The sequence below is a fragment of the Anser brachyrhynchus genome (genome assembly GCF_964034855.1).
Source record: "Anser brachyrhynchus genome assembly, chromosome: 1".
NCBI lineage: Eukaryota > Metazoa > Chordata > Aves > Anseriformes > Anatidae > Anser > Anser brachyrhynchus.
In genome coordinates, this window is record NC_137694.1 from 9,465,113 (window position 1) to 9,490,380 (window position 25,268).

General features: G+C 35.2%; 1 protein-coding gene across 2 annotated transcripts in view; it reads left to right on the forward strand.

The window, feature by feature from the left end:
• SEMA3A (semaphorin 3A) overlaps positions 1–25,268 on the forward strand; it is a 169,774-nt gene that overhangs the window by 123,574 nt on the left and 20,932 nt on the right. For both annotated transcript variants that reach the window (XM_080551865.1, XM_080551866.1), the window contains 7 exons: positions 8,833–8,975; positions 10,119–10,233; positions 10,333–10,402; positions 11,518–11,662; positions 17,153–17,372; positions 22,303–22,394; positions 25,196–25,237. In XM_080551865.1, the coding sequence (XP_080407991.1) occupies positions 8,833–8,975; positions 10,119–10,233; positions 10,333–10,402; positions 11,518–11,662; positions 17,153–17,372; positions 22,303–22,394; positions 25,196–25,237 (827 nt within the window). The remainder of the gene's footprint in view (positions 1–8,832; positions 8,976–10,118; positions 10,234–10,332; positions 10,403–11,517; positions 11,663–17,152; positions 17,373–22,302; positions 22,395–25,195; positions 25,238–25,268) is intronic.

Consider the following 25,268-nt stretch of genomic DNA (forward strand, 5'->3'; position numbering starts at 1 on the left):
GAATTTGTAGCACACATGAATAATAATAACAATAAAAAACAGGGGTTGCTTTTACAAAATAAAAGTACATAACAATTAAATAGAGTTTGAAGAGAACAATTTTCTTACAGAGTTGTGCAAGAGGTAAAACTTTTCAAAACTTTGCTATCTCAAACAACTCCAAGGTTTAATCACACCTGTGCTATATATATATATATTTTTCTGGATTGTTTGTTTCTGTTTTTAATTCCTTTTATGAGCAGAACTAAGTTTCATGTCATCAGTAAATTAGTAAATTATTTCAGTTGGGTACTAATGTTGTTAATTCTTTATAATGACTGACACTAAATTAAGTTGGAATCACTTATTTTGCTCACATGAGTACTGAAAGAGGTTGTCATAACTGATGTTATCACGTTGAATACCTAAGTTTGTGCTGAGGGGTTTTGTTTCCGCTTGCAGATGCTTTACTGCATTTTACATTGCTGTGCTACACTGACAGATTACTTAAAAACAGTCATTCACCCAGTCTTTCTTTTAATCTTTGCTGCCATCCCTCATTAATCTTATGTTAATGGATTTTGTGTCAAGTTACTTTATATACTAGCTGTAAAAGTTAATTATAACAACAAAACCTTTTTCGTACTTTGACAAAATGACCTTAGTTTTGTGGCCTAATCTAAAGGATTTAACAAAGAAATCAAATTGCAGGAGATTGGATAAGGTAGGAAGTGGCTACATGAGCATGCTCTGCTGGATTGCGGCTTGGGAACTGGCTCAGGCTGAGGATCATTTCCCGATGACTGATCATCCCTCACTGAAAAAGGAGTTGATGGCGAAGTCCTGTACAGTTTTTGATGTGATGTCTGGGAGGAGATTGCTTTTACAGCTACATGACCCCTTCCACACACTTCAAATTGAACCTGGCAGTACAAAATTTGGTTGTTTTTGTCCTATTTTGAAAATAGATTATTTCTGACACAAAGGCCATATTTGTTCACAATGGGGGCAGGAAAAAAAAATAATATATGTGTGGATGAAGGGTCCTGATGGAGACAAGGTTGAGCACTTCATGGAGCTGACAGAGATATTTTAAGAGTTTAAGTCTTAGGAGACATATGGAGGCTGAAGACATACTTGTCAAGCAACTGTTGTTCAGGTTGGGGGTTCAAGCTTTTGCCAATTGTGCTGCTGATGGCTGTCCCGTTTTCCCTTCAGTGAAATGTGTTCACCTTGCTAATCCCCAGCTATTCCTCACATCACACCAAGGACTTGTCTCCTGCAGTATGCTATGGCAGCAGTTCGGCTGATGGTGCTGCTGAAGCATGCTCTTTTTGCCTTCAGGACACTTTCTTGTAACCTCTAATTTCCAAGTTATGAAGGTTATTTCATCAAGACTTAATCACACAACTCCCAATATACAAGAAGACCTGGGAAAATCACATGAGTGAAGAGGAGCAGGTTTGAGTTTTGGGTCATTTAAGATAAACTGCTTGGGCATCTCCAGGGACTTGTGCTCCACCTGCAGAGCTCCTCCTCAGAGTTTACAAGAGACAGGCCCATAGCATGGCTCTGATTGCCAAAACTGTGTGGGAATCAGAGGCACCTTCTGCCTTCATTGTTTCCATGCTCCACTTTCTCCTGTAATACAGCACTTTTTAACACAAAGACTGCAATTTTTAGTTTTTGTCACTAAGCCAGAGCTCTGAAGATGGAGGTAACACAGTTAAGGCACAAGCTTTCCACTGTTTTAATTTCAAAGCATCAAAGTCAAGAAACTTCAGATAAATGATCGACAGGAAAGAAACAGGCTCTTAGCTGGAACTCTCTTTCTCTCTCTGCTCTTTCTGCAGAGAGGTTAGGAAATACAGAAAAGCAAGATTAAAGTATTTCTACATGGAGATAAAATGCTGCTGGCCTTCCTTTCCGATCTGTGAAGGACAGTCGTTTTCTCAGTTGCCCAATTATTTTCTTTAAGGGACAACTACATCAGTTTAAAGTGAACAGTGTTGATAGATATACAACACCTCAAAACATAGTCAGCAATGGAAAAGAGGTGTTAATTTTGGTTCCTGTTCTGTAAAGCGATAATAATCACCTCTTAAATTAAGTAGGGTGGGTAGATCATAAACATTGTTTTGTGAGAAATCTAATTTATGTTGAGAATTAAGCTATAATTTTACTGAACTTTTGCATTCACTTTTCTTCACCATATAATTAGCCATTCCAGGGAATAAAAACTATTGTTGTCTTTTTAGAATAAAGGTTTCAGAAACTGATAATTGCATCAGAGATCAACATTTTCTTCTTTCTCCTGTGTAAACTAGTGTTCCTCACAAGAAATATCCATACTGAATTACGTCTCAGTAGCAGAAGGGGTATCAGGGTAGTGGCAGTGCCTGGAGGTATAAGCCTTGGCTGGTACTCAGGGGCTCGTTTACACAACTTAGAGGTGCTAAGTACCGTAAATTAAAGGTATGCTCTCCTTGAAGTCACTTGACACCGTAGCGGCTGTGACACTCGCAGCCAAAGCACAGAGAAGCCTCAAGGACCAGATTCTCGGTGTCGTGTATGAAACAGTATCGCTAAGATGTGGAGGGAATTACATGAGTAAAAGCGTCGTGCATCTTTTTATTTGTTATTCTGAAGAGTTCATGCATTGAAATGATGGAAGAATTATATGTTAATATTATTTTTAATACCTTTATCCATAACAATATGTAATCTTTTTCTGTCAGAATAAGATTCACACGGATTTCCACTGAAACAGAACGGTCAAACCGTGCAAAGGAGATTTCTCTTTCAATTCTGCAAAGGGTTATGAATCAATAATAGTAATAATAACAATAAAGACTATTCATGCAATTAAAATTGCAAGAAACCTTAGCTAAACTTTTCATTTATTAGCCCATTTGATAATCTATGTCACCAAAATTATATATGTATATAAAAGGATATGATCTCTAAGAAGGAGGACGTCAGAAACTATCATAGCTAACAGTATTAGAAAATCATGGTCGCTCAGAATCAGTCTGGCTTGACTCAAAGACAAAAGTACCACTTGGCAAATGTTGGCAAACTTCGAAACTCTTTCTGTTGAGAGTTTCCATCGCAACATCAGTGAATCACCACAGTCCTTCTTACATTGTGATAGTTGCTAACATCTCAGCCGTGGATGGTCTGCATGCCAGTCTGGTGCCAGTAGTGTTGTTGAAGATCTTCATTCTAAACAGTGACTCTATGAGACCTCTGTTGTGTTTGCCCAAGTCATTTCTTGCAAAAGATACGTGAAAGTGGAAGAATTAAAATGAGAAGACTTTAGAATAAGACTATTAAAAGCTTTGGTGTTTTGTAAACTACAGTTGAGTGACTAAAACTGCAAAACAACTTGGTTTTCTCATCAACATATATTAAAAGCTTTGTCCTCTGGTGACCTTACCAAGTGGCTCTGCTAAGCACATTTATGACTGATGCTATAAGTCCTTCTCTCTGTGAGTAGTGGAGCTCGCTGTGATTTCAAGATCAGATTTTCTGAGGACAGTACTTGCTTCTCTGACTTTCCTGGATCTCAGAGGAGCGGCACTGTATGTATTTATGAAGTACCGCGTAGCTGTCTATGTCTGCTTTTGCTAAATTTTTAATTTCAAATTCCCTAGTTCTGTTCTCCTCAGGGCCTTAGTCACCCTCCAGTAATTTTCATTACATTATAGCAATTTTAGTTTTACTGAGCGTAAAATTTCCCTTGTTTCTTGCTGCGAACTTGTAAATTAGTCATTTTGACCACAACTATACAATAATAGGGGCATCCAGTTCAAACTCTTTACAAAACATTTCCTGAGAGGATTACCCTTTTGCTCCTGTCGAATGATCAAGAGATGACCCTAGCTTCTGTTCCATCAGCTAGCTCAATCTTGACAGCTAAAAGTAATTTCTGTGCCTCAAGCTTATATATCTTAATTAAAATGTTAATACAATTCTGATAGAAATCCAATTTCTGATTTTTATTGTTTCTTGCTATTGTTGAGTGTGTGTGTGCATGTGTGGTTCTTGCCGCTAAAGAGTAACGTTTGTAAAAGAATAAATGCAGATCAATTTTTCTTGGCTTTTTCTGAAGTCAAAGTGCTGAGACAAGCAAAACATGTTTCCATTACTTAACTAAGCAAACAATGGCATATAAATCATAGAGGCAGCTGGACCAAGGTGTCATTTTCATAAAGAGCCAGATTTCTCATGAAGGACAGTTTAATGGGCTGCTGCCAATGAAATGTCTGCAGAACTGGTAATTGCAGAAGGGCACAGAAAAAGTGGCGCTAGAAAGGTGTCATGTGGGAGCTGAGAAATAGCCCCGCAGTCAGGACAATTGGAAAAAGGAGACTGAAAAAGGTGTGTGTACTTTAATAATTTGCTTCTTGATGCTGATTGCTTTAAATCGAAATCTAAGTTTTTATGTTTAGTTTGTTCACATTGGCTGCAAGATCAGAGAAGTGTTTTTGCTATAATTTTATTTTGCTCATGTTTATACTGTGGCTTTGTTTCTCCTTTGATCATGCTTAAACATGTTTCAAACATGTTTGTTTGATGTATGCTATTTTTTAAAGGACTCTTCCACGTTGTATGGTTATGTGTTGTTTTAAAGCAATGAATCATTGCAAATTATTTGCCGTCAAATTATTTCTTAAATCCAGTTTCAGAAAACATGTTTTCTGGATGTCTAGCCAATAGAAGAATCATTTTAAGCTAGAACATGTTGAATTATTGCAGTGGCTTTTCTGAGTGGTTCACTGATTGAAGACTGAAGACTTCAGAATACCCTATAATTCACATACAGAAATTTGAAGTCATCTTATCTATCCACAACACCTGCAGTGCATCGACATTTACAATTGTCACCAGTGATTTTGGATCAAAGTTCCACTTTCCGTTCAATAAAACTTGCTTGAAGTTCATTCCAGCACTTCTTATGTGGCTGTGTTAAATATATGAAATAGGTCAACCCTGACTGAATTATTTTAAACTTCCCATGGGGAGCCTCGATACTGAGCCTGTTTAATTTTGCAGGGTAAGGCCAAGCAATCTCAATACTTGAACATACACATTCATGGATAAAATTCTTTCTTCTGCTGCATGGGTGAGCAATTAGGAGAGTCAAGGATAAGGCCCTCATCTGTGGACAATACCTCCCTTCCCTTCTTCAAAGAAGCGCAATAGAAACATGCTACACAGTCCATGGAGAGTGCTATGTTGTGTGACTGCTGGCCATCTGGCTGATTGATTCATCATGGCCCTAAACAGTTAGTTGTAAGCACAGTCTGAAAATCCGGAGCTTTATGCCAGTGTGCATCAAGCTTCAGATCAAATAGCACCTCAGTTAATGAAACAATAAAGAACACACTACAGATCACTAGTTTACACTACCCCACACTTCTTAGCTGTATAGCCTACTGAATTATTAAACACATTTCTCTTCTTCTCTCCAAACATGCACACACAAACATAATATGAAATTGATTCTATGATCGTTATATTCTTTTCGAACAGAAATTGTGTCTATATGCAATAGAACACATATAGCCTCTTTTTTTTTTTTTTTTTTTTTTCCCCTTCATTTGTTTCATTACATAGACACACAAAATGTTATATGGAAGAGGGGGAAAAAAACAGGAATGAGGGATGTATAACAGGAAGAACCACTCTTTTATTGACTAAAACTTATCAGTTTAACCAGGTGGCAAAACAAACTGAGGTTTGCTCAGTAAGAAACACAAGTGTTATTCAGCAGAAGCTGTTCCATGATGTACAATAGATATGCTCTAATACAAGGCTGTATGAGCATTCTATTTTGGGGGATGTAGTTAGAATTACTAATCACTAATTGAAATTCTGAATTCTTCCCAGATAAACACTGCTAAGAAATATGTAAAAAGCATATTCATGTGCTCTAGCTATGGCCTTAGTTCTATTTGACTTACTCATACCCCTCTCCTCTGCTACCACTCTGCTAGTTATCTGAAATACATATTTTTAATCTCTTCAAATATTTTGTGTAATTCTTTTATCAATTCTGCTCAAATACTAGGCTTTCTTACTGTTCTAGGTTCACTTGCAAAATTAAGAGACAGAAAGAAAAGAATAATAATATGCTAACCTAGGGCAAGTTTATATAACCTTTACTATATCAGCAATATCGCTGCCTTGAATGGGTCTCCCCATGGGCTCATCACAAGCCAGTGTAAAGTTAGAATTTTGATGTCTGACAATATAGTGATTTATGTTAGAATTTGATATCTTGTGATTTACAAAACCCGTTGTGCTGGAGACAAATCATTCAGCCATTTGGGAATGTATTTAGATTTTGGTTGAATGTTTTTTTACCCCTTTCATTAAGACCTTAAGATTGTAAAAACAACCTTGTGTGTTCAGACCAGTTCTTCAGATCCAGTAGCCCAGACCAGTGTCTGGGTGTCTGTTTTCTCTGACGAATCCTTCCTCAGGTTGCCATGTAGATATTTTGGTGATACATTATATAAAAATAACATATATTAACCTTGTTACAATATGATCTAGATATTATTTATCTAGGGCCTTGTGTCAATGTAACTTGAAGGCTAGCTTGAGTTCCTGTTTTAGAGATGGAGAGCTTAAGCTGTTTATAGATTTCTAATGTTTTTGGTTGTCTAAAAAGATTTTTTTTAATAGAGAATAGGTAACAGACACAGTTCCACTGAGATCTTTTCTGTGGTCTTTGTTGTTCAACATGTTCCTAGAAAAAAAAAAAATGGGTTGAGCAGCTAGATGAGAAAGTTTTCATACAATACTACGTTATTCAGCACAGTGAGACAAAGGAATACTGTGATGAATTACAAAAGGTTCTTATGCAACTGGGTAGCTAAGCAATCAAATGACAAATTAAATTATTCTTGATGAATGATATAGTGAAACAACACGGGGAAAGCCATGAGGAAAATAGACCTATCTTCACATATAAAATGATGGGCTGTGGACTGAGCATTACCAATAAAGAGTGAGATTCTGGGATTAGGGCACATAAAGTTCTACTAAATTTTAGCTATCTGCTTAGAAACAGTCTAGTCTATATTAAATGTTAGGATTTAATAGAAAAGAATAGGTAATTCAACAAAGCATTGTATAAGAGCATCTCTATAAGAGCACAATTCACCCACAACTTAAACACTGCAGGCATTTCAAATGTAGGAAAATGAAGTAAGTAAGAATCATCTTCAAACCACAAAATCAGAATTAGCTTTTAGTTTATTAGATTATATACTTAGTAACAAATTGCAAAAGGACACTGTGAATGAATTCTGAAGAGATACCGGGATGAAAAATTTTGTTAAGAGTAAATAAACACATTAGACAAGCAGCCAAGCAGGGACTCAGATACGCTGAAAATAGTTGGAGTCAGGGAAACTATTCTGTGGAAGTATTATTTGGTCTTTGGAAGTATTATTTGGCCTTTGGAAGTATTATTTGGACCTACCATATTCTTACTTTGTCCCAGATAATTTCTTTTGGTTGATGCTGAAGTCTGTACATTGCTCTAAGTAAACCTTGGTCTAAGCCAGTATGGCCATTCCTGTATAATATATAAAAATATAAGCATAAAAATATGATGCATTGTGTGTTCATGTAATAGACACATTTAAGCATATAGATGCATATATATAAATATATCAAAAAAAGTTGCTTACAAACACTGTTGTTCTTAATAAGGCAATGGGTTTCACAGGACAGCTAGTGCAAACTGGCAAAACAAACTACAATTCATTATTTCCATGACTATATGGCAATAAACATACACTGAAAAGATGTTAATACATGACACTAAAATAGCTTATAATTTCACATAGGAACAGGACTCTTTGGGTAGTTAAATATAGTTCACAGTTAATTATCCCAGCAATGTAAAATGGCTATAAAACAGATTGATAAATCTGTTGGATTTGCCTTCTTTTTCCAAATATAGTGAAAGATACCAGCTGAAGTATCTTTGTAAAATATAGTGATGAGAGAGATTCACTACTGGTATGAATTTACATTTATGATTTTATAAACTTTTCTTCCAAAACTTCTTACTGCCATTTTTTTTTAATAGCTAACAAGTATGTTTGCATCTTACACATTTTCATTTGTTGCTGTATCTTTGTCAGCAAATAACACCATCACTCTAATTGTCAAGAAGGAAAAGTTTTCTAAGAAAAAAAAAATCTTAAAAAAATAACAAGACAATATTTTAACAACTTGAGTAGATACATTTCTCTTGAAAACAAGGAAAAAAATGTTGGGTTTGAGGGGATCATAGTTTGGAATTGGACAAGGTTGAACAAAACTATAGTTTTAACCCTTTTTTTTTTTTTTTACAATAGGACACTAATACTTTTCTTGCTATAAAATGCTTTCTTTATATATACTTCTTTATTGCTTAAATTAGGAAAATTATGATTGTCTCAATATTTCTCTTATTTTATGATAGACATATAAAAATATTATTGATCAAACGTCAAAGCATCCAAACAAACTACAAAAATGTCAATAATATCTAGATTGAATTAGGAAGCTATCTCCATTCATGTATGAGATTCCATGAACGTTTAGTTGCTCCAGTGATAAGGTTAAGTTCAGTTCATTAAATATCTATAGTAAACATTTCTATGTATTAGAGATAAAAGGAATATAAATGTCACATTGTAGGTAATGACGTACCTAATTTGGATATACTTCTTACCTGATGCAGAGATTGATTCTGGGGAAGCAAAATCACATTTATTTCACGTAAGGAAGGTAAGTGATTTTATTCATGGTATAGTAACACATACAATGATATTGTCTTCTCAGATCCCAGATTTATTAGTGCTCACCTGATACCAGAAAGTGACAATCCAGAAGATGACAAAATCTATTTCTTCTTCCGCGAAAATGCAATTGATGGAGAGCACAATGGAAAAGCCACTCATGCCAGAATAGGGCAGATCTGTAAGGTAAAATGATGTCTTCTTTGTGTGAGACTGAATATACTAGCAGGACACTGGCAATTTTGGAAACTGCATTTTTCATGCCTGTAAACTATTCAGTGTTAGCCCTGGCATTATAGTGAAGCAGAGTGATAGTTATTGGATACATAGAAAGGTATAATATTTATTTCCTTTTCATTTGGGGAAGCTTAACTATGACATTATGTTTAAAAAATCTTAGGCATCTTCTGATGTTTAGAATGTTTCTGCAGAAGGAAACTTTTACAGGAAATATGATACTTCCAGGTAGGCCAAAAACATTTGAAGAATTTAATTTTAAAGGAATGTTAATACTTTTCCATTTCCACATTAGTGAAAATCCTTAAAACAGAGGCAAAGGAAGATTCAACAAAATAACTGTTTAACTTAGCTATAGAAATGGGCAACAATCCAGAAGACTGTTAATGATTGCAGATTGAATCATCCATCCACACTGATAAATGTCCAAATATTTTCTGACAGACTTTAAAAAAAATCTACAAATTAAATTATACTCATAAATGTTGTAACTTTCGTATGTAGGACGTTTACATTACAATTCTATGTTAATCCATACACATAATTTGAGTTTATCCATCAAATCCAGAAATGGCTGCTTGAAAACCAGTTACTTTCTAAGTATGAGTTCCTTGGTGTACCTCTACTCAGAAGTTATGCAGCAATGCAACTGATCCCACTGTGCTGGCATTTCCACCTACAATGTTCACAAGCAATTAGTACATCCACTTCGTTGCTACACAGTTAAAAATAATAAACCTTGTAGGCTTTAGCAAGCCATGTCAGCCTGGGAGCTCTGGGGTAAAATATTCTGCTTGTCTGTCTTTTTTTCAGCTTTATATATATATAATATATATAGGGAGTTTTTTGTTATTATCATTCTCTAAATGTTGTGAACTATAAAGTGATACTGTGAACTATGTAGTGACCCTGTGTAAAATAAAATTAATTCAGAATTGATGTCTTTGGCAACATAATTATGTTTTTATATGTAGAAGTTGAATTCTTTTTTCTGTTTTCTCTAAGTAACATCCTGTGATTATTTAACACTGCACTCTGTTGATCCTTCAGAGACTGTTACTAGGTATTAATGCAAAATACTTTTATTATTAGAATGATTTTGGTGGACACAGGAGTCTTGTTAACAAATGGACGACTTTCCTCAAGGCACGTCTGATTTGTTCTGTGCCAGGACCCAACGGCATTGACACACATTTTGATGAACTACGTAAGTGACAGAAGTGGCTTTGAATATAAAAGCATTTTCTGGCATTGTCCATACAGAATGTAACTTATTTTCCTTTTCTGTCTCTTGTTATTGTTACAGAGGATGTGTTCCTAATGAACTCAAAAGACCCTAAAAATCCAATAGTCTATGGAGTGTTTACAACTTCCAGGTACAGAGTGTATCATGGAAACTTGCATGGAAACTTGGGTGGTTGCTTGTTTTAAAGAGGTCTCTTTGTTAAAAATGTTTTTAAGAAACACAAAATTTTCTTAACCTTTGAACTGAGAAGTCAGTGGCAGAAAGAAGTAATTAATTAGGTTTCTTTTCTAACGGGCAATGTACATCATCACTCTGAAGCAAGTAATCACAAAGACTATCAGTTTCTCATGCTGTTCTTGCTGTTGAATTGCATTTTAATAGCAGAGATCAGAATTTGTAGTCCTTCCCACACAGACCTGGAAAAGTAACATAAGCATCAGTATTGCTTGTTTGGGGGAAGGGTAACATAGAAAATCCACAGTATTAGAACTTTGCTAATCAAGGAAGTATTAGTTAAAAACACTGTTGAAATCTGTAAGTTTTAAAAATCTTTCAAAAGTTCTGTTATTGAATCACATGTAACTGTGACTTGAATGTTTTGGTTTCATGGTGCTTTCATCAGAAACAAAATTATACTTGTAGCTTTGGTCTGAGAAAGGTTTGCAATACTAGGCACACAGAGCATTGCTACATTTATCTGTAAACAATGAAAGATTCAGTTTGTAGACAGACAGAATGTTGCTAGTGATAACCAGGCATAGAAAAGGAAGAATTATAAGTGCTTGCTGTTGTCTCCTGTTAAGAAATCTCAAGGTAAGAAGCAACACTGAAGTTTGCATGTGTAGTACCCAAACTGTTGCCTGTAGGTCAACAAAATTGCAAAAGAGACTGCTAAAAAGTAAATTAAAATAGAAAAATGCAAAGAGTAGGAAAGAACTGAACAATCTTCAACAAGCCCTGGTGAAGTTTACTCAGACCAGGGCTTTGGACTTGTGGGGACAATATGTTTTAAATAGTGGAATAGCAGCCATCTGGTTATCACAATGTCTGAGAGATCGTATCAGTTATGCTGAACTTTCACAAGAGGTGAGTTAGGATTGTTCTGAGAGCATGTCAGAGTTTCAATAATCAACACATGTAATAAATTAGAAAGCAACAAGCTGCTATTCCCATAGCTCACCCACCTGATTAAACCGACTGATAATTTAAAGAACCTGATTTGATTTCTTCTCCCCTTATTTTCAGCAATATCTTCAAGGGGTCAGCAGTATGTATGTACAGCATGACAGATGTGAGGAGGGTATTTCTTGGTCCCTACGCACACCGAGATGGCCCAAACTATCAGTGGGTTCCCTACCAAGGGCGAGTGCCATACCCACGGCCAGGAACTGTAAGTACCCTAAGAAATCTAGTAATCTAAAAAGAGAAAACCATGGAAAATATTTTCGCACATTACACGGTCCTTGAGCTGAGATCCAGAACAAAAACTGAAAAAGATGACACAGACTGAGTGTCAGAAGGGAAAGTTAACAGTTCATCCAGGTCCAAAATTTCCTGATTTTCTTGTCATTATATCTGTGATCTAATTTCATTTGGACTTTCATTTTGGCATTCTTGTCAATTTCAACATAAGTTTGAGCAATGGCTGCAGAAATTTGCTGAAAGTCAAATGTGTAATAAATTACTCTGCATTATTGTCTCCTTGGAATTTGCATTTGTTCCAAATACTGGCAGAACCATTCTTGGTGAGAGTGAACACAAAACAGAGCATCTGCCTGACTGTTAAGAAACATTGCATTGTTTGCAACATTAAGTCTAGTACAGTAAGACATATTTCTGCAATGGATGTTAGAGTGACAATAACTGATTTCTTCTGTCATTTCTTTTTAATCTGTGCCTCTACCTGTTTCCATTTCTAGTTTATGAATGACTAAAATATTGGTGTATATGAGACACCCATACCTACAACTGCAAACTGATATCAGCACGTTCTATAAGTATTTAACTGCCTCAAAGTTGCCACTAGTCTAAGATAGGGGATTTATGAGAAAAGCATTTATTGTATACATCAGGATAGCTCCTTAGCTGGTGTAAATCAGCTTGATCCATTTATATTCTAGAATATCATTGCTGAATATAAAGTGTCCATACACATGCAAATATAAACAGAAACATAAATAATATATCTGTCTGTAATTTTTCTTAAAAGTGTTCTTAAATACAAGGCAGGAAACAAACCAGGGATAGTTTTGATCCTTTCTCTTTTTTAAACCATCTGATTTTCTATTTTTATCTGGTATGTTTTAAAAATGTTATTTCAAATCTGATTTTTTAACTGATTTCCAGCAGGTAGACGGTCTATATGCTTAGCCTAGCAAAAGTGACCTCCTAAGTAAAAGAAAACAGTGGCACCCTGACATAAGCCATATTGCCCAGCTCCCACTTCTGCTAAAGGGATTCCTAATTCTTTCCAGAGTTAAAAGACAGAACAAGGGAGGTTTTATTTCTTTCTTGATGCTAAACTTCTTTTTTTTTTTTTTTAATTACGGTAATTAAAGCTGATATGTCATCATAATTTTTTGCTATTTTTTTTTGTCAAAGTAGGTAAATATAGCTAAGATATTTATACTTTTTCTGACTGCCTTTTCAGAATGGATTGTACCCTTACAATTTCACTGTAATATACCTATACTAAGATTCACCAAGAGTGTGCAAAGACATTGGGATTTCCTCATAAGTTACTTTCTTACATAAGGATAAATGTGTTCCCAAATTCTACATAAACCTTCAGTTGCATCATGTAGTGCAAGAAGCTGTGCCAGTGAAAATGAAGTTAATAAAAGAATGGCTGAGACCATCAGTTTCTCCACTGCCAATGATTCTAATCCTTGTGTCTACCACTTTGAAAAAGAATTTTTATTCTTGTATTTACAAAAATCATTCTCTTGTATTAGTAGGATAAAACTGAATTTAAAAATGAGAGACATCTGTGACTGCAATGAAGATTTTATTTTTCTAAAGTGATAAAAATGAATTTACTTTCAATGATGTGTTGAGAATAGAGAAGAATGATTTCTGAAGTTCCTTTAGATGTCAGACTTGTAGCTTCCTTTTCCCTAAAGGGAAAGAGAAGGAAAAAACAAAACCTGAACTTACAGTGATTCAGTTCCAGCTCTCACTGAACAGTGCTGAATTATCTGAGGAATTTCATAGGTGAGGTGCCAATAAACTTCCCAAGCATCTGGTGACTTGCCCAGTCAGAGTAAAGAAAAGGAAAATTAAAGGTTATTTTGAAAAACTGGAAAACTTTGTAAACAATTCTACATCAGCTTTATATTTAACAAAGAGGTTGCCAGGATTTTTCCTTTAAACTCTACAGAATTTTATTTATTTACTTAACCTTTTAGCATCATTTGGGAGAGAAGGGAGGAGTTTTATATATACCAAATTTGAATCATGAATTCATACTGACTTTATATGAATTCAGATACAGAGCCTTAATTTTCTCTACTTTATGCTGCCAAGGCTCTACTTTCAGCTGTGACCAAAGGCCTTTTGTTTCCTACCAAAATGTAGTTTTTGTTTTAGTCTGTTGGATTCCCTGGTAGTCCAGTTAGGGTATAGCCTAGTCAACTTTTATTGACTTATCAAAATCCTTAGCATAGCATATTGGAAATCAACAATTGGATGAAGATACTAAACACAAGAATTCAGTTGACTCCAAGATCAAGCTCATCTCTGCAACCTTTATGAGGATATTTTTTATTCATGTATAACTTTTGACATGTGAAAACTATTTCTTTGATACAAGTGGAATCAGGATACAGTTGGCTTTCTGGGCTGCAAGCACATATTGCCAGCTCATGTCGAGCTCCTCATCAACCAACACCCCTAGGTCTTTCTCAGGGCCTTCCTCCTCCTTCTCTTCTTCCCAATCCATTCTCTTCCCAGCCTGTATTTGTGTTTAGGATTGTGCCGTCCCTTGTGTTTAGGATTGTGCCATGGGACCTTGCATTTGACTTTGTTGCAATTCATGAATTTCATACAGGCCCATCTCTCAAGCCTGTCCAGGTCTCTCATGGATGGCATCCTTTCCCTCCAGCATGGAAACCCCACCACACAGCTTGATTGCTTGATTGGCAAACTTGCTGAGGGTGCACTCGATCCCACTGTCCATGTCACCTGACAGAGCCGGTCCCAATACTGCCTCTGAAGAACACCACTCATTACTGATCTCCACCTGGACACTGAACCATTGACCACAGCTCTTTGAGTGAGACCATGCAGCCAGTTCCTTACCCACCAAGTGGTCCATCTATCATATCCACTTCTCTGCATTTTTTTTCCCACTGTTTGCTCAGCTGCAATTAACAATATATAGTTCTTGTGTGGTGATCATAGAATCATAGAATGGTTTGTGTTGGAAGGAACCATAAAGACCATCTAATTCCAACCCCCCTGTCATGGGCAGGGACACCTCCCACTAGATCAGGTTGCCCAAAGCCCCCTCCAACCTAGCCTTAAACACTTCCAGGGATGGGGCATCCACAGCTTCTCTGGGCAAACTGTGCTAGTGCCTCACCACCCTCAGAGTAAAGAATGTCTTCCTTATATGTAATCTAAATCTACCCTCTTTTACTTTAAAACCATTCCCCCTTGTCCTATCTCTACACACCCTGGCAAAGAGTCCCTCTCCAGCTCCTCTTGTAAGCCCCCTTTACGTAATGGAAGACCACTATAAGGTCTTTTTATTCTAGAATTTTATATAGAATAATTTATATTATCTAATTAATCATTATCTAATTAATCTCAGTAATTAGTATTGAACTGCAGTTAGAATATGAATCAAGATTTAAAGCAAACTTAGAATTGAAGTCTGAAATTAAAAAAAAAAATCAGGCAATGGTTTGGGCAATGATTATAAAAAGTGTATCTGATTTTATCTTAGCAATATTTCAGCACAAGAGAGAAAGAATATATAATAATAAAAAGGCTTTAAATTGTTGACATAACAAAATGGATAACTAACTTGTTTTCTGCTTAGTATGATCCATATACATTAATCAAATATCCTCTCTCCCTTCCATCCCATGTAATGGGCAGAGTGTTGGAATTTGCTTACTAACAAATATGCCAAAAAGCGACAATTTACACTTTACATGTCCATTCTTGAAGCATCCTTTTGCTGAGTACAACAACTATTCTTCTTGACAGCATTGATTTTTTAATTTAATTTCTGATGAATTATTAATAATCTGGATCAAGGTGATAGCAAAGGCAATTGATTTCTTCTGCTGAGCATCCTGAAATGTCTGGATTCTTGTTTAATAAGATGTTGTCCTCTAGGTTTTTAATTTCGTTGGAAGATATTCTGTATGTACATATAAAGGCAAATTATCTAGGGCAGCTGTTTGTATTTCAGGTTCAAATGCTGCAAGTATAATCATCGTCAATTGTCTTTCAGAGTCTTATATATCTTAAACGGGTATTTGTGGAAAGATTAATAACGAGGCACAATAAGTTGTCTTCTTGGTATCTTTGGACTAGTTATGGCTCATTTTCTTCATCCTTTCAACAGTGTTAATACATCACTAAATGGTTACTTTAAAGTAACCTTTAAGTGTTCTTAAAATACTTAGAAATTTTTACAGAAGAGATAGGGACAAACGGTGGTGATCAGCCACAGTACTTGAGTCTCCACATGGAAAAAAGGCCAAAAGTAGAGGAATATTTTTGTGGATACCAGAGCAATGGTTTTACTTCTCTTTCCTTTCTCAGCCTTTACATTTTTCTCACATTGGAAGAATGATGGAAAGCCCTCCTGCTTTTCACAGATTACAGAGACAAAACTGGCTGGCTCACTCATAACTGTATAAGGTGGCAAAGGGATTCTTTATTTTAAAGAGAAATATATTCTAAACTTACTGTTTTATTTAAGTTGGGATAAATTGTGTCTATTCTCTCCATTTACGTTAAAGGGACCCTAATGTGTAGCTCATTTATAGATGTATATATAGTGTATATGTCACATTTAGTCAGATTAGTCAAACCCTTTGCTAACTGCACACATTAGAATATCTGTAGAGATAATTTAATGTAAGAGGATCCATGTTATCAGGACTAAACGAATGACTCAAACTCATTAAGACAATCATGAATTTAAAGTCAGTAGAACAGGTTATTGTTCTGGCACTTCAGAACTTGATTCCTAGGAGAGGAACTGATTTCCAGGAGCACTGGAACAGGCTGCCCAGGGAGGTTGTTGAGTCTCCTCTGGACGCCTGTCTGGACGCCTACCTGGGCAACCTGCTCTAGGGAACCTGCTTTGGCAGGGAGGTCAGACCCAATGAACTCTTGAGGTCCCTTCCAACCCCTACAATCCTGTGATTCTGTGATTCTGTGATTTCCAGTCAACTTCAGAGAATGCTTTGAAACTAAGATGGAGGCATAACTGATTAATTATCTGCAGTACAGATAAGGAAATACTGAAATTGGTTGCTTTATACTGAACAATTTTATAAAATTCAAGATTTGTTCCTTCTGTCAATTAAAGAATAATACTAATCAGCAAATGAATGAAAATCCATTTGCACTGCATGGTAGAAAGGAAAATGATTTATGAAGTTCATTTACATCCTGTTAATTATATCGTTTTAAATCCAAAATGAAAAAAATAAAATAAAAAATTAGAGACCTTTAGTGGCAGAATCAACTTTTGGTGTCTGTCATGAAACAATTAGATCTCTTGCCACACTTAATTATAAACTGAAGAAGATGTGATGATTGTGATGAAATAGATTGGTAATATCTTTCTACTCTTCAGTAAAATGCAAAATACTTCATTTTTTCCTTTTTTTTTTTTTTTTTTTTCTTTTCCCAGTGTCCCAGTAAAACATTTGGAGGCTTTGATTCCACCAAGGACCTTCCTGATGAAGTTATAACATTTGCAAGAAGTCATCCAGCCATGTACAACCCAGTATTCCCCATCAACAATCGTCCAATCATGATCAAAACAGATGTAGATTACCAGTTCACACAGATAGTAGTAGATCGAGTAGACGCAGAAGATGGCCAATATGATGTGATGTTCATTGGCACAGGTAAGTGCCAATCTTGAATCTACACTGTGTGCTCTTCCAGACATTACAAAGGCATAGATCAGATAAAATTTCATACTCTGAAAGATAGAACACTGAGTTATGTTCCAGTGATTACCCATGAAAATCTGGGGCAAGATTCAAAACTGTGTGTGGGGAGGCCTTTGTTGTATATGTTTGCTGTTACAGGTTCAGGCCATGGCCTACATAGCTTAATTCTTTAGGAGCTTTGCCAGCTGGAGTAAGATCAAACCACTCTCTTTTCAACTACTGTTATTAGGGAATTTTATTAGAAATATCTTACCTTATTAATTATAATTTAGTATTAAAATGGAGTTTTTGAGGTACCCATTTTGAAGCACATCATAAGAAATATTAACATGAATGAAGCAAGTTTCCAGGTGTGGGAAATGTCTTGTGTGCCTTTCAAGTATTTCAAGTATTGCTTTAAGATGTCCAGTTCTTTAGCCAGAAGAGTACATCATTTTACCTAAGATTCAGATAACTGGCACGTAAGACATGTTTTAAGAAGATTCAGATAGAAACATGGCATCTTTTCTGAAGTGCTGCAGAATGATGCAGACTGGGCATTGCAACCAAAGTGGAAATATGCATTTGGGGAAGAGAATTTTCCCAGAAAAGTAATAACAAGAAGTAACAATGACCAGAAATTAGCTGATATGTATTTGCGTTAGTTCAGTGGCTTCAGAAGGCCTGTGCTGATTAGCAGTTGGTGGATCTGATTCTTCATCTTTGAAGATTTCACATTAGTTTGCTGTTGTTACAGTTATGTTCAATAAAAGCATTTTAAACTTTTGCTAATAATTAGCCATTGGCATCATGAATTCAAACCAAAACGATCCCCACATCAACTGCTTCTTTTCAGCTTTGGACTGAAAAAAATATCTGTCTGGCTCTCTGTTTTATAACAGTCCAATTTCTGACTTGCCTACAGTTCTGGTACTCTAGACCTGGGGTCAGATTTCCAGAGCAATAAATTTCAAGGGTTCTTTCATGTTGATGTCTGAAATACATTATGAGGAAAACTGAGAGCTGATGAAGCTTTGTGTACCAAACACCCTGAATGTGTAGCAGTTCAGAACATTTACTTCAGGAAGTGTAGCTTTGCAGAAAAAAGTCCAGTGCTTTATAGCTGTGAACTGAGTTATTAGATATCAGTGTTACAATATTTTCTTGCATAAAACACTGAAAAGTAGTTTCATATGATTTTACACAACACATATATTTTCCATCACACACTAAATGGTTTAATGCAATCTACAGTTGGCAGTGTTTTGTGCCTTTCAACAAGTCTTCTATGACCTGATTCAGCCCACAAAAATATTAATGACAATACTCCCCTTGGCTGTGGCAGGAGGAAACAAGCCATTCAGCATCCAGGGTAGGACGTAGAACAAACATAAGGAGCTGATTTATGTCTACCTCTGGAGGTGGTAGTTGTCTCACTAAGGTTTGACATTCAGTCTAAAAAAGATGCCTTGATTTCTGCAAGTGAGAAAGATAAGTACTTCCAGAAAGAGGTTCTTTGTGCTTTCTTCAAGACTTCTATTAGAGTAAGACGAACAGTTATGTAGAAGTTCCTGTCTGTTTTCAGGCAGTACAGGAAGACTTGCTTAAACCTGAGACACAACTTTTAGACAGTTATCATTACATATGGTGGCTTTTATCTAAATCAATCAGGTGAGACCTCCCTCTGAAGAAGCCTCAATCTCCAGCTTTTATCTTTGATTTGGAAATTTAGACACTCAGTTCTCTAAACCACTAATATTCAGGTGTGTGGTGAGTGGTCTGCATCCCATCCAACACTGCTGCTATTTGTGCCCCAAAACTGTAAGAAAAATATTGAAAGGTTATTGCTTGCACTTGCCAAAAGAGTTTTAAGCACCAAAAATATAGTTTTGTGAGTGTTAATGTTTCTTGAAATACTACCATTGTCAATATAAATTGCTCTTTTTCCAGGAGAAGGTTATTCCAGGAGGAGGTCTTATACCTAATGAGATAAGAATAGGTGTTAAAACACCTGTGCTTGGAACTGGTGCTTAAAAGATACTCTACACTGCTCTGAGAAAACTGTCCTTACTGCAGTTTTCAGACTGAGGCATCTTCCATGCAGGGGCAAAATAAGAAAGGAAGAACTAAGGCCCTGTCTGGCTTGTTGCCACAAAGCTGCACTGAGCTGCATTGGGCTGGCTGGTCAAAGTAAAAGAAACCAGAAACAGATACACAATCAGCACATACTACATCTTCCCCAAGCAAAGAGCAAACTGGGGAGTAGATTAGGGATCCTAGTCACAGTGCAATTTCCTACTTGATGACCTATGACAAAACCAGAATTAAGCTCTCTGGGACATGACTGGATTTTTCTGTTCAGGTCTGTCCCATCAGATTAGATAAATTTCTCTGTATTTTTCCATTGCTGTTGCAGCAATCTGTATTATTCCTTCATGCTGCTGAAATTTGGTATTTTGAGGATTTTTTTTTCTTTCCATTGAATAACTGATGATAATTGAACACAACATAATTAATAGCCATCCAGTGTGGTCACATTTTCCTTTCCTGTGGGTGAAATCTTCAGTCAAACAGTTTCTTTCCCACTGTGATTGCACCAGTGTGTTTCACAGTGGAAAAAAAGTCATATCGGAATGCTTGAAATTATATCAGAAAAAAACAGGATTTAAGATATGCACTTAATGCATATCCTGAGTGTCTGATGTTTGGGATCGTTTGGCACAGTCAAGGTACATCTGTCAGTAAAGCAAATTAATAACAGTAATCTTATCTTACTCAGCAGAGCCTATTGATCCTAAAGGAGAAGCCTGATTCCATTTGTGTGAAATTGTTTGAAACACTACTCTGTAAAACCTGATCTAGAACTGAGATAAAACTCCACTTTGGTACCTGTGGCCTGACCAGAGTAGCCATACTGATTTACACAGTGATTATTTTTGACCTCAGAGGCTTTCTCTGGCATCAAGTGATAGTAATTGTTGCAAAATTCAATTAAAACACAGACTTCTTTTTGAAACATTTTGTTGGGAGCTGATGTCTACTCAGTGCCCCACTCAGGTTCACAATATCAGTTGTGCTGTTTCTTCAAAAATGCCCCTATATTTCTGGAATATGGAGTTTGATGGACTGTGACTGAGGACAGACATAGCCCAACTCAGAATACAACCATGACAAATTACTGCACTGCACTGTTATATTTGTTAGATCACAGTTCTCTCTTTTATCCATTCAATTTTTTTTCCTCAAAACCACAGTCATCAAATTATCAAGATAATTAAGGAAATGAACTCATCCATTATATTACAAATATAACTAGTGCTAAATTATCTGTTGTTCTACATTAATTTGTTGTAGATTTTTTTTCTTGTTTTAAAGTTCATATTTAAAGTTCATATTTCATTTTCATATTTGTTCTGTAGTGTTCTCACTGCTTCAAATATATTCATTTTGTAGTAGTAACCATAATGAAAACCACTTCCAGAAACAACTTATCTAGTATCTTTTCTAGCTTAATTTGTACATGTAGCTACCTAAATAAAGCTAAATATATATATATTTATTAATTTAGAAAGAACTGTTTTCTTTTCTTTTAAAACAAAAACTATGAATTTGTGACTAATGAAAGAAAACAGTGATGCAGATATTTTGTGGGAAAAAAAAATCTTTTCTAAACTACTAAAAATGTAAAATTTCATATAAAGAAGTTGAAATACCAGAATTTTCTCACTAGATCATTTGCTTTTAAGATGCTTAACTTATAAAAATAACATTTTCACACTATGAAATGTGTTTCAGTTTCACCTGTATTTTTCAGTTTTGAAATGATGAGTTGTCATTTTTTTATTAGAAGTTTCAACATATATATGTATACTAAAATCATATTTTGACTTTGTGTTTTTATAGTTTAATGCTTGTTTTAAGAATGCTGATCTTTATAGTCCTGTTACTTTGAGAATATTATCCATTTTAAAATGCCTTGTATTTTCATAAACTATTAATAATATATAATACAGAACATGAAATGTCCTTAGGGATGTAGTTTTTATTCCTATATTTACATGGTACTACATTTGACTGGTTAAAAAGAAAAGTCACATCCAGTGTTATTGCCATTTCAGAGTCTGCAGTGATTAAATGATTTTTTTCCCCCTGATTTCTGGGAATTTCAAGTCTTGGCCTTGTGCACATTAAAGCCACTTGCAACCCCCCTCCCATCCCAAGAATGTAAATGGATATAGTGATAAAATACTGGCACACACCTATTGCTAAAAGGGAAGATACAAGTTGATTGCTTTTTACCCCTCAGTGAAGTGTCTAAAATACACAGAGTAATATAGACGCCTTAAGGGGCTTTTATATCTTAGGTACTTTGTTTGACACAGGGAAGATCATATGTACTCAAGAGATCTAACAGCTTCATCTATCAAGCAACATTTGTCCAGATGTTTTTATATCCATATTGAGCTTTCTGACAGCATCTTCACTTGCATTTTAAGAATGACAAACATCACACTTCAAAATGGACAATAAAACACGGCTGAGTAAATTTACTGCATTTCCTTCCTCAATTAAGTGACTGAAACATCTGTCATTTTATACTGTCATTTAAATAGTATTTCAGTCCTGCTCATTCTTTAATAGTTAAAGTAGTATTTCTCTTCTTGTTGCTTTTGTTGAATTTTGATATAAAAAAAAATACCCTACTGAAATTCATTTTTATATTATTATTATTATTATTTTTAATAGCAGTTGGTATGTGAAACAAAAGTGCAGTGATATGTGGCTTGACAATCTTTATACTTGAAATAATTACATACAAGAACCTATGACTAATCTGATACAGAAGTAGGCTTCTTAAGCACCTGAAATTTTTTTTCCTTTTTTTTTTTTTTTCCTTTTCAAGATATTGGAACAGTTCTTAAAGTGGTTTCAATTCCTAAGGAGACTTGGCACGAATTAGAGGAAGTCTTGCTGGAAGAAATGACAGTCTTTCGGGTAAGTGCAGCTAAATTTCAAGTGTCAGGTTGTAGATTTCTCTGTGGACAGCTGCAAACTGAACTTCTTGCAATCTAGCCAAGGAATAGCCTGGCATACCCCTCTAATTAGCTTGTCATTTACAAACCCAGACACTAGTCAAAATAAACCTTGAAACTTTCAGTGCTAGCTGGAGGTTAATGATAAAAAAAAAAAAAAGGTTATTCTAGCCTCTTGTTTTGTGGCTTAAAATGTAAATGAGTATCTGTGAATCTTAGAGACATTACATGCTGTACTTAGATAAGTATATGTGCAAGTTTGGCAATAATGCCTGTCTCTTTTGTCTCTTTTCTCCCACAGAGATACACAATACAAGAATTGTGTAGATGTCTAAACTCTTAACACTATTTAGATTATCGCATAACATAACTCTTACGAAAAACATTGAGCTGCACAGTTTTCTTATGCTTAATAATCTCAGAAACAAAGAAAGTGTTCATGTTTTCAAAGGTGACTTGAGAGCCTTGTTTTCAGCGTTTGACACACGACACCATGAACACTCCCTAATTGTTAACACTTTTCACGAAAATCAATCTCTTCTAGTTTTTCTGTCTGGGCCACCTAAAAAAATACAGCATCCTTATAGGCACTCCCACTAGTAGAAGCCAAGTAAACCTTTCAAACACTTTCCAGACAGATCCCAGGGCTGTCTCATATTTTGTACACAACAACAAATCACTTACTTTTTGTCTGTGCTGTTTTATGGCACTATTTAACATGCCACAGACTTTTGAGGGGCTGTTACCTGTCCGGGAGAACCAAGTTCATGTGACGGCATGAAGATGATGTGTGCATGGTGGGCAAGTCCTTATCACATGGTGTCCCTGCAGATGTTCTGCCAAAGGCAGAACAGAGACCACTGTTTTGAGCCCTGAAAAATGGATGTCTTTGTTCTTAAGATCCACTTTTTTTTTTTTTCTCAAGGGCATTTTTTTTTTCTTTTTCTTTTTACCCCCTTTTTTTTCTTGCCCCCCTTTTTCTTTTTCTTTCAACTGAAAATAAAGTAGAAACTATGAGAAGAAAATGAAGCAAGTAATTTGTGGTTCCCAGCTTTTTGTCTTTCTTATACATGTAGAAGTCATTACATTAATGCAGGGTAATTTGGCAATTGTTGATAATGTACAAGTCTCTTCCCTAAATCAAGTAGAAAGTGCCAAGCTAAAGGAGATCAGAGAAATATAAAAGTGAAGGAAAGGAAATAAATGGAATGAAAGGTTTTTTTCAAAAAGACTTCACAGAAGTGCTGTGGAAAATAGCAAATTCAAATTTAGTATTTTATTTTACTTATGTATTTATTCATTACACAAAGAGATTTTGGTGTTCTGATTTACTTGAAAGCTCATTTATCTCCTTTGGCATACATTTAAGACTTAAAGAGGGCATTAACTTACTGCAGTCTAATAAGCAGAATTTGTATGCACAGGATATGTATCTTTCAATATATTTTGAAATACATTTGCTATAGATTTTAAGTATACCTTAAGCGCATCAAAAAGAATGTATTTTGTTGCTTAAACAACAATGTCCTGAATAAAATGCTTTTCATTTATAATTCCACCAAACTGAAAGACTTCCATATCTTTTACATTGATAACAAATGTCTCTTTTAACCCCATTTGTGCAATATTTCTCTGAACAGCTGAGCAAACAAACCAATGAGTTCAATTTTCATTCAAATGTTACACTTAATTGATGCTTTCTAATATAAGGTATATTAACCCATTTAGAAATGCAGGTCCACATGCTTAACATCCACTGACCCATATCAAATTCTCTCAGGATAAGCAAGTTGAAAGCTACACAAGTGTGAAAGCTTAATAAGTACTTTATTATTTTACATAACCAAAAGCATGATGCATGAGATCATTAGTAAATTTTCAGATGGAATCAAGTGCATACAGAACTGACTTGCAGACTTTGTAACAAATTGATGCCATTTTTACTCTCTGGAGAAAATCCATTCAAGCAGCTGGGTCTAAAACGTATAACTAATATACTTTTAATCAGATCTAAATACACTTACTCTATTAAATATTTGCTATAGTTTGTTATATAAGAAAGTAGATAGTGGTCTGATACAGATAAATGTAATTAAGAGTAGATACAGCCAAGAGAGGAGTAACTCTCCTAGTGACCCATTTGGTTGATTAAATAATGAATATTCCAGCATGGGAAACAAACAAACAAATAAACAAAACTTCTTGGCTGTTTTCATTCTGAACTCTGTAAATATGAAGAACTTTTTTTTTTTTTTCATGTGAATAGTACAGCACAGTCAACAAGATTATGCTTGTGATTATGGTTTGTTCTTACAAGAAAAGATTTTGCAGACGTTTTTTCACATTTATATGGTTAAAAAGTACTATTTATTTCAGTGTTATAATCTTTAATATGTAGTATCTACATATTTTGTTTTAGACATTATTATTTTTATATTTTCTGGGAGGTTATTTAAATGCAGCTTTAATATTAAAAGATTAATTTCAAAATGTGAAACTAGTAACAAAGTAATCACTTTGAAACTGTAACAATGATGTGAAACGATATGTCTACAATCAACATAACATCAGAGAGATATGTACACGCATTCTAATTCACTTATAACTAGAAAATATTCCACTGCAAAAGACAGCAAGAAGGACCATTGCTAAAGAATGTCTAGTTTAATTTCAGGTTTTCTAAGTTAGGCAAATAGTGTTCTACCAGAACTTCTTTATTTATAGAGCTCATTTTATATGTTAACTCTTTTCCCCTCCCCCCAGGAACCTACTGTTATTTCAGCAATGAAGATTTCCACAAAACAGGTACTATATGCACAAACTTTAAATCACTTTT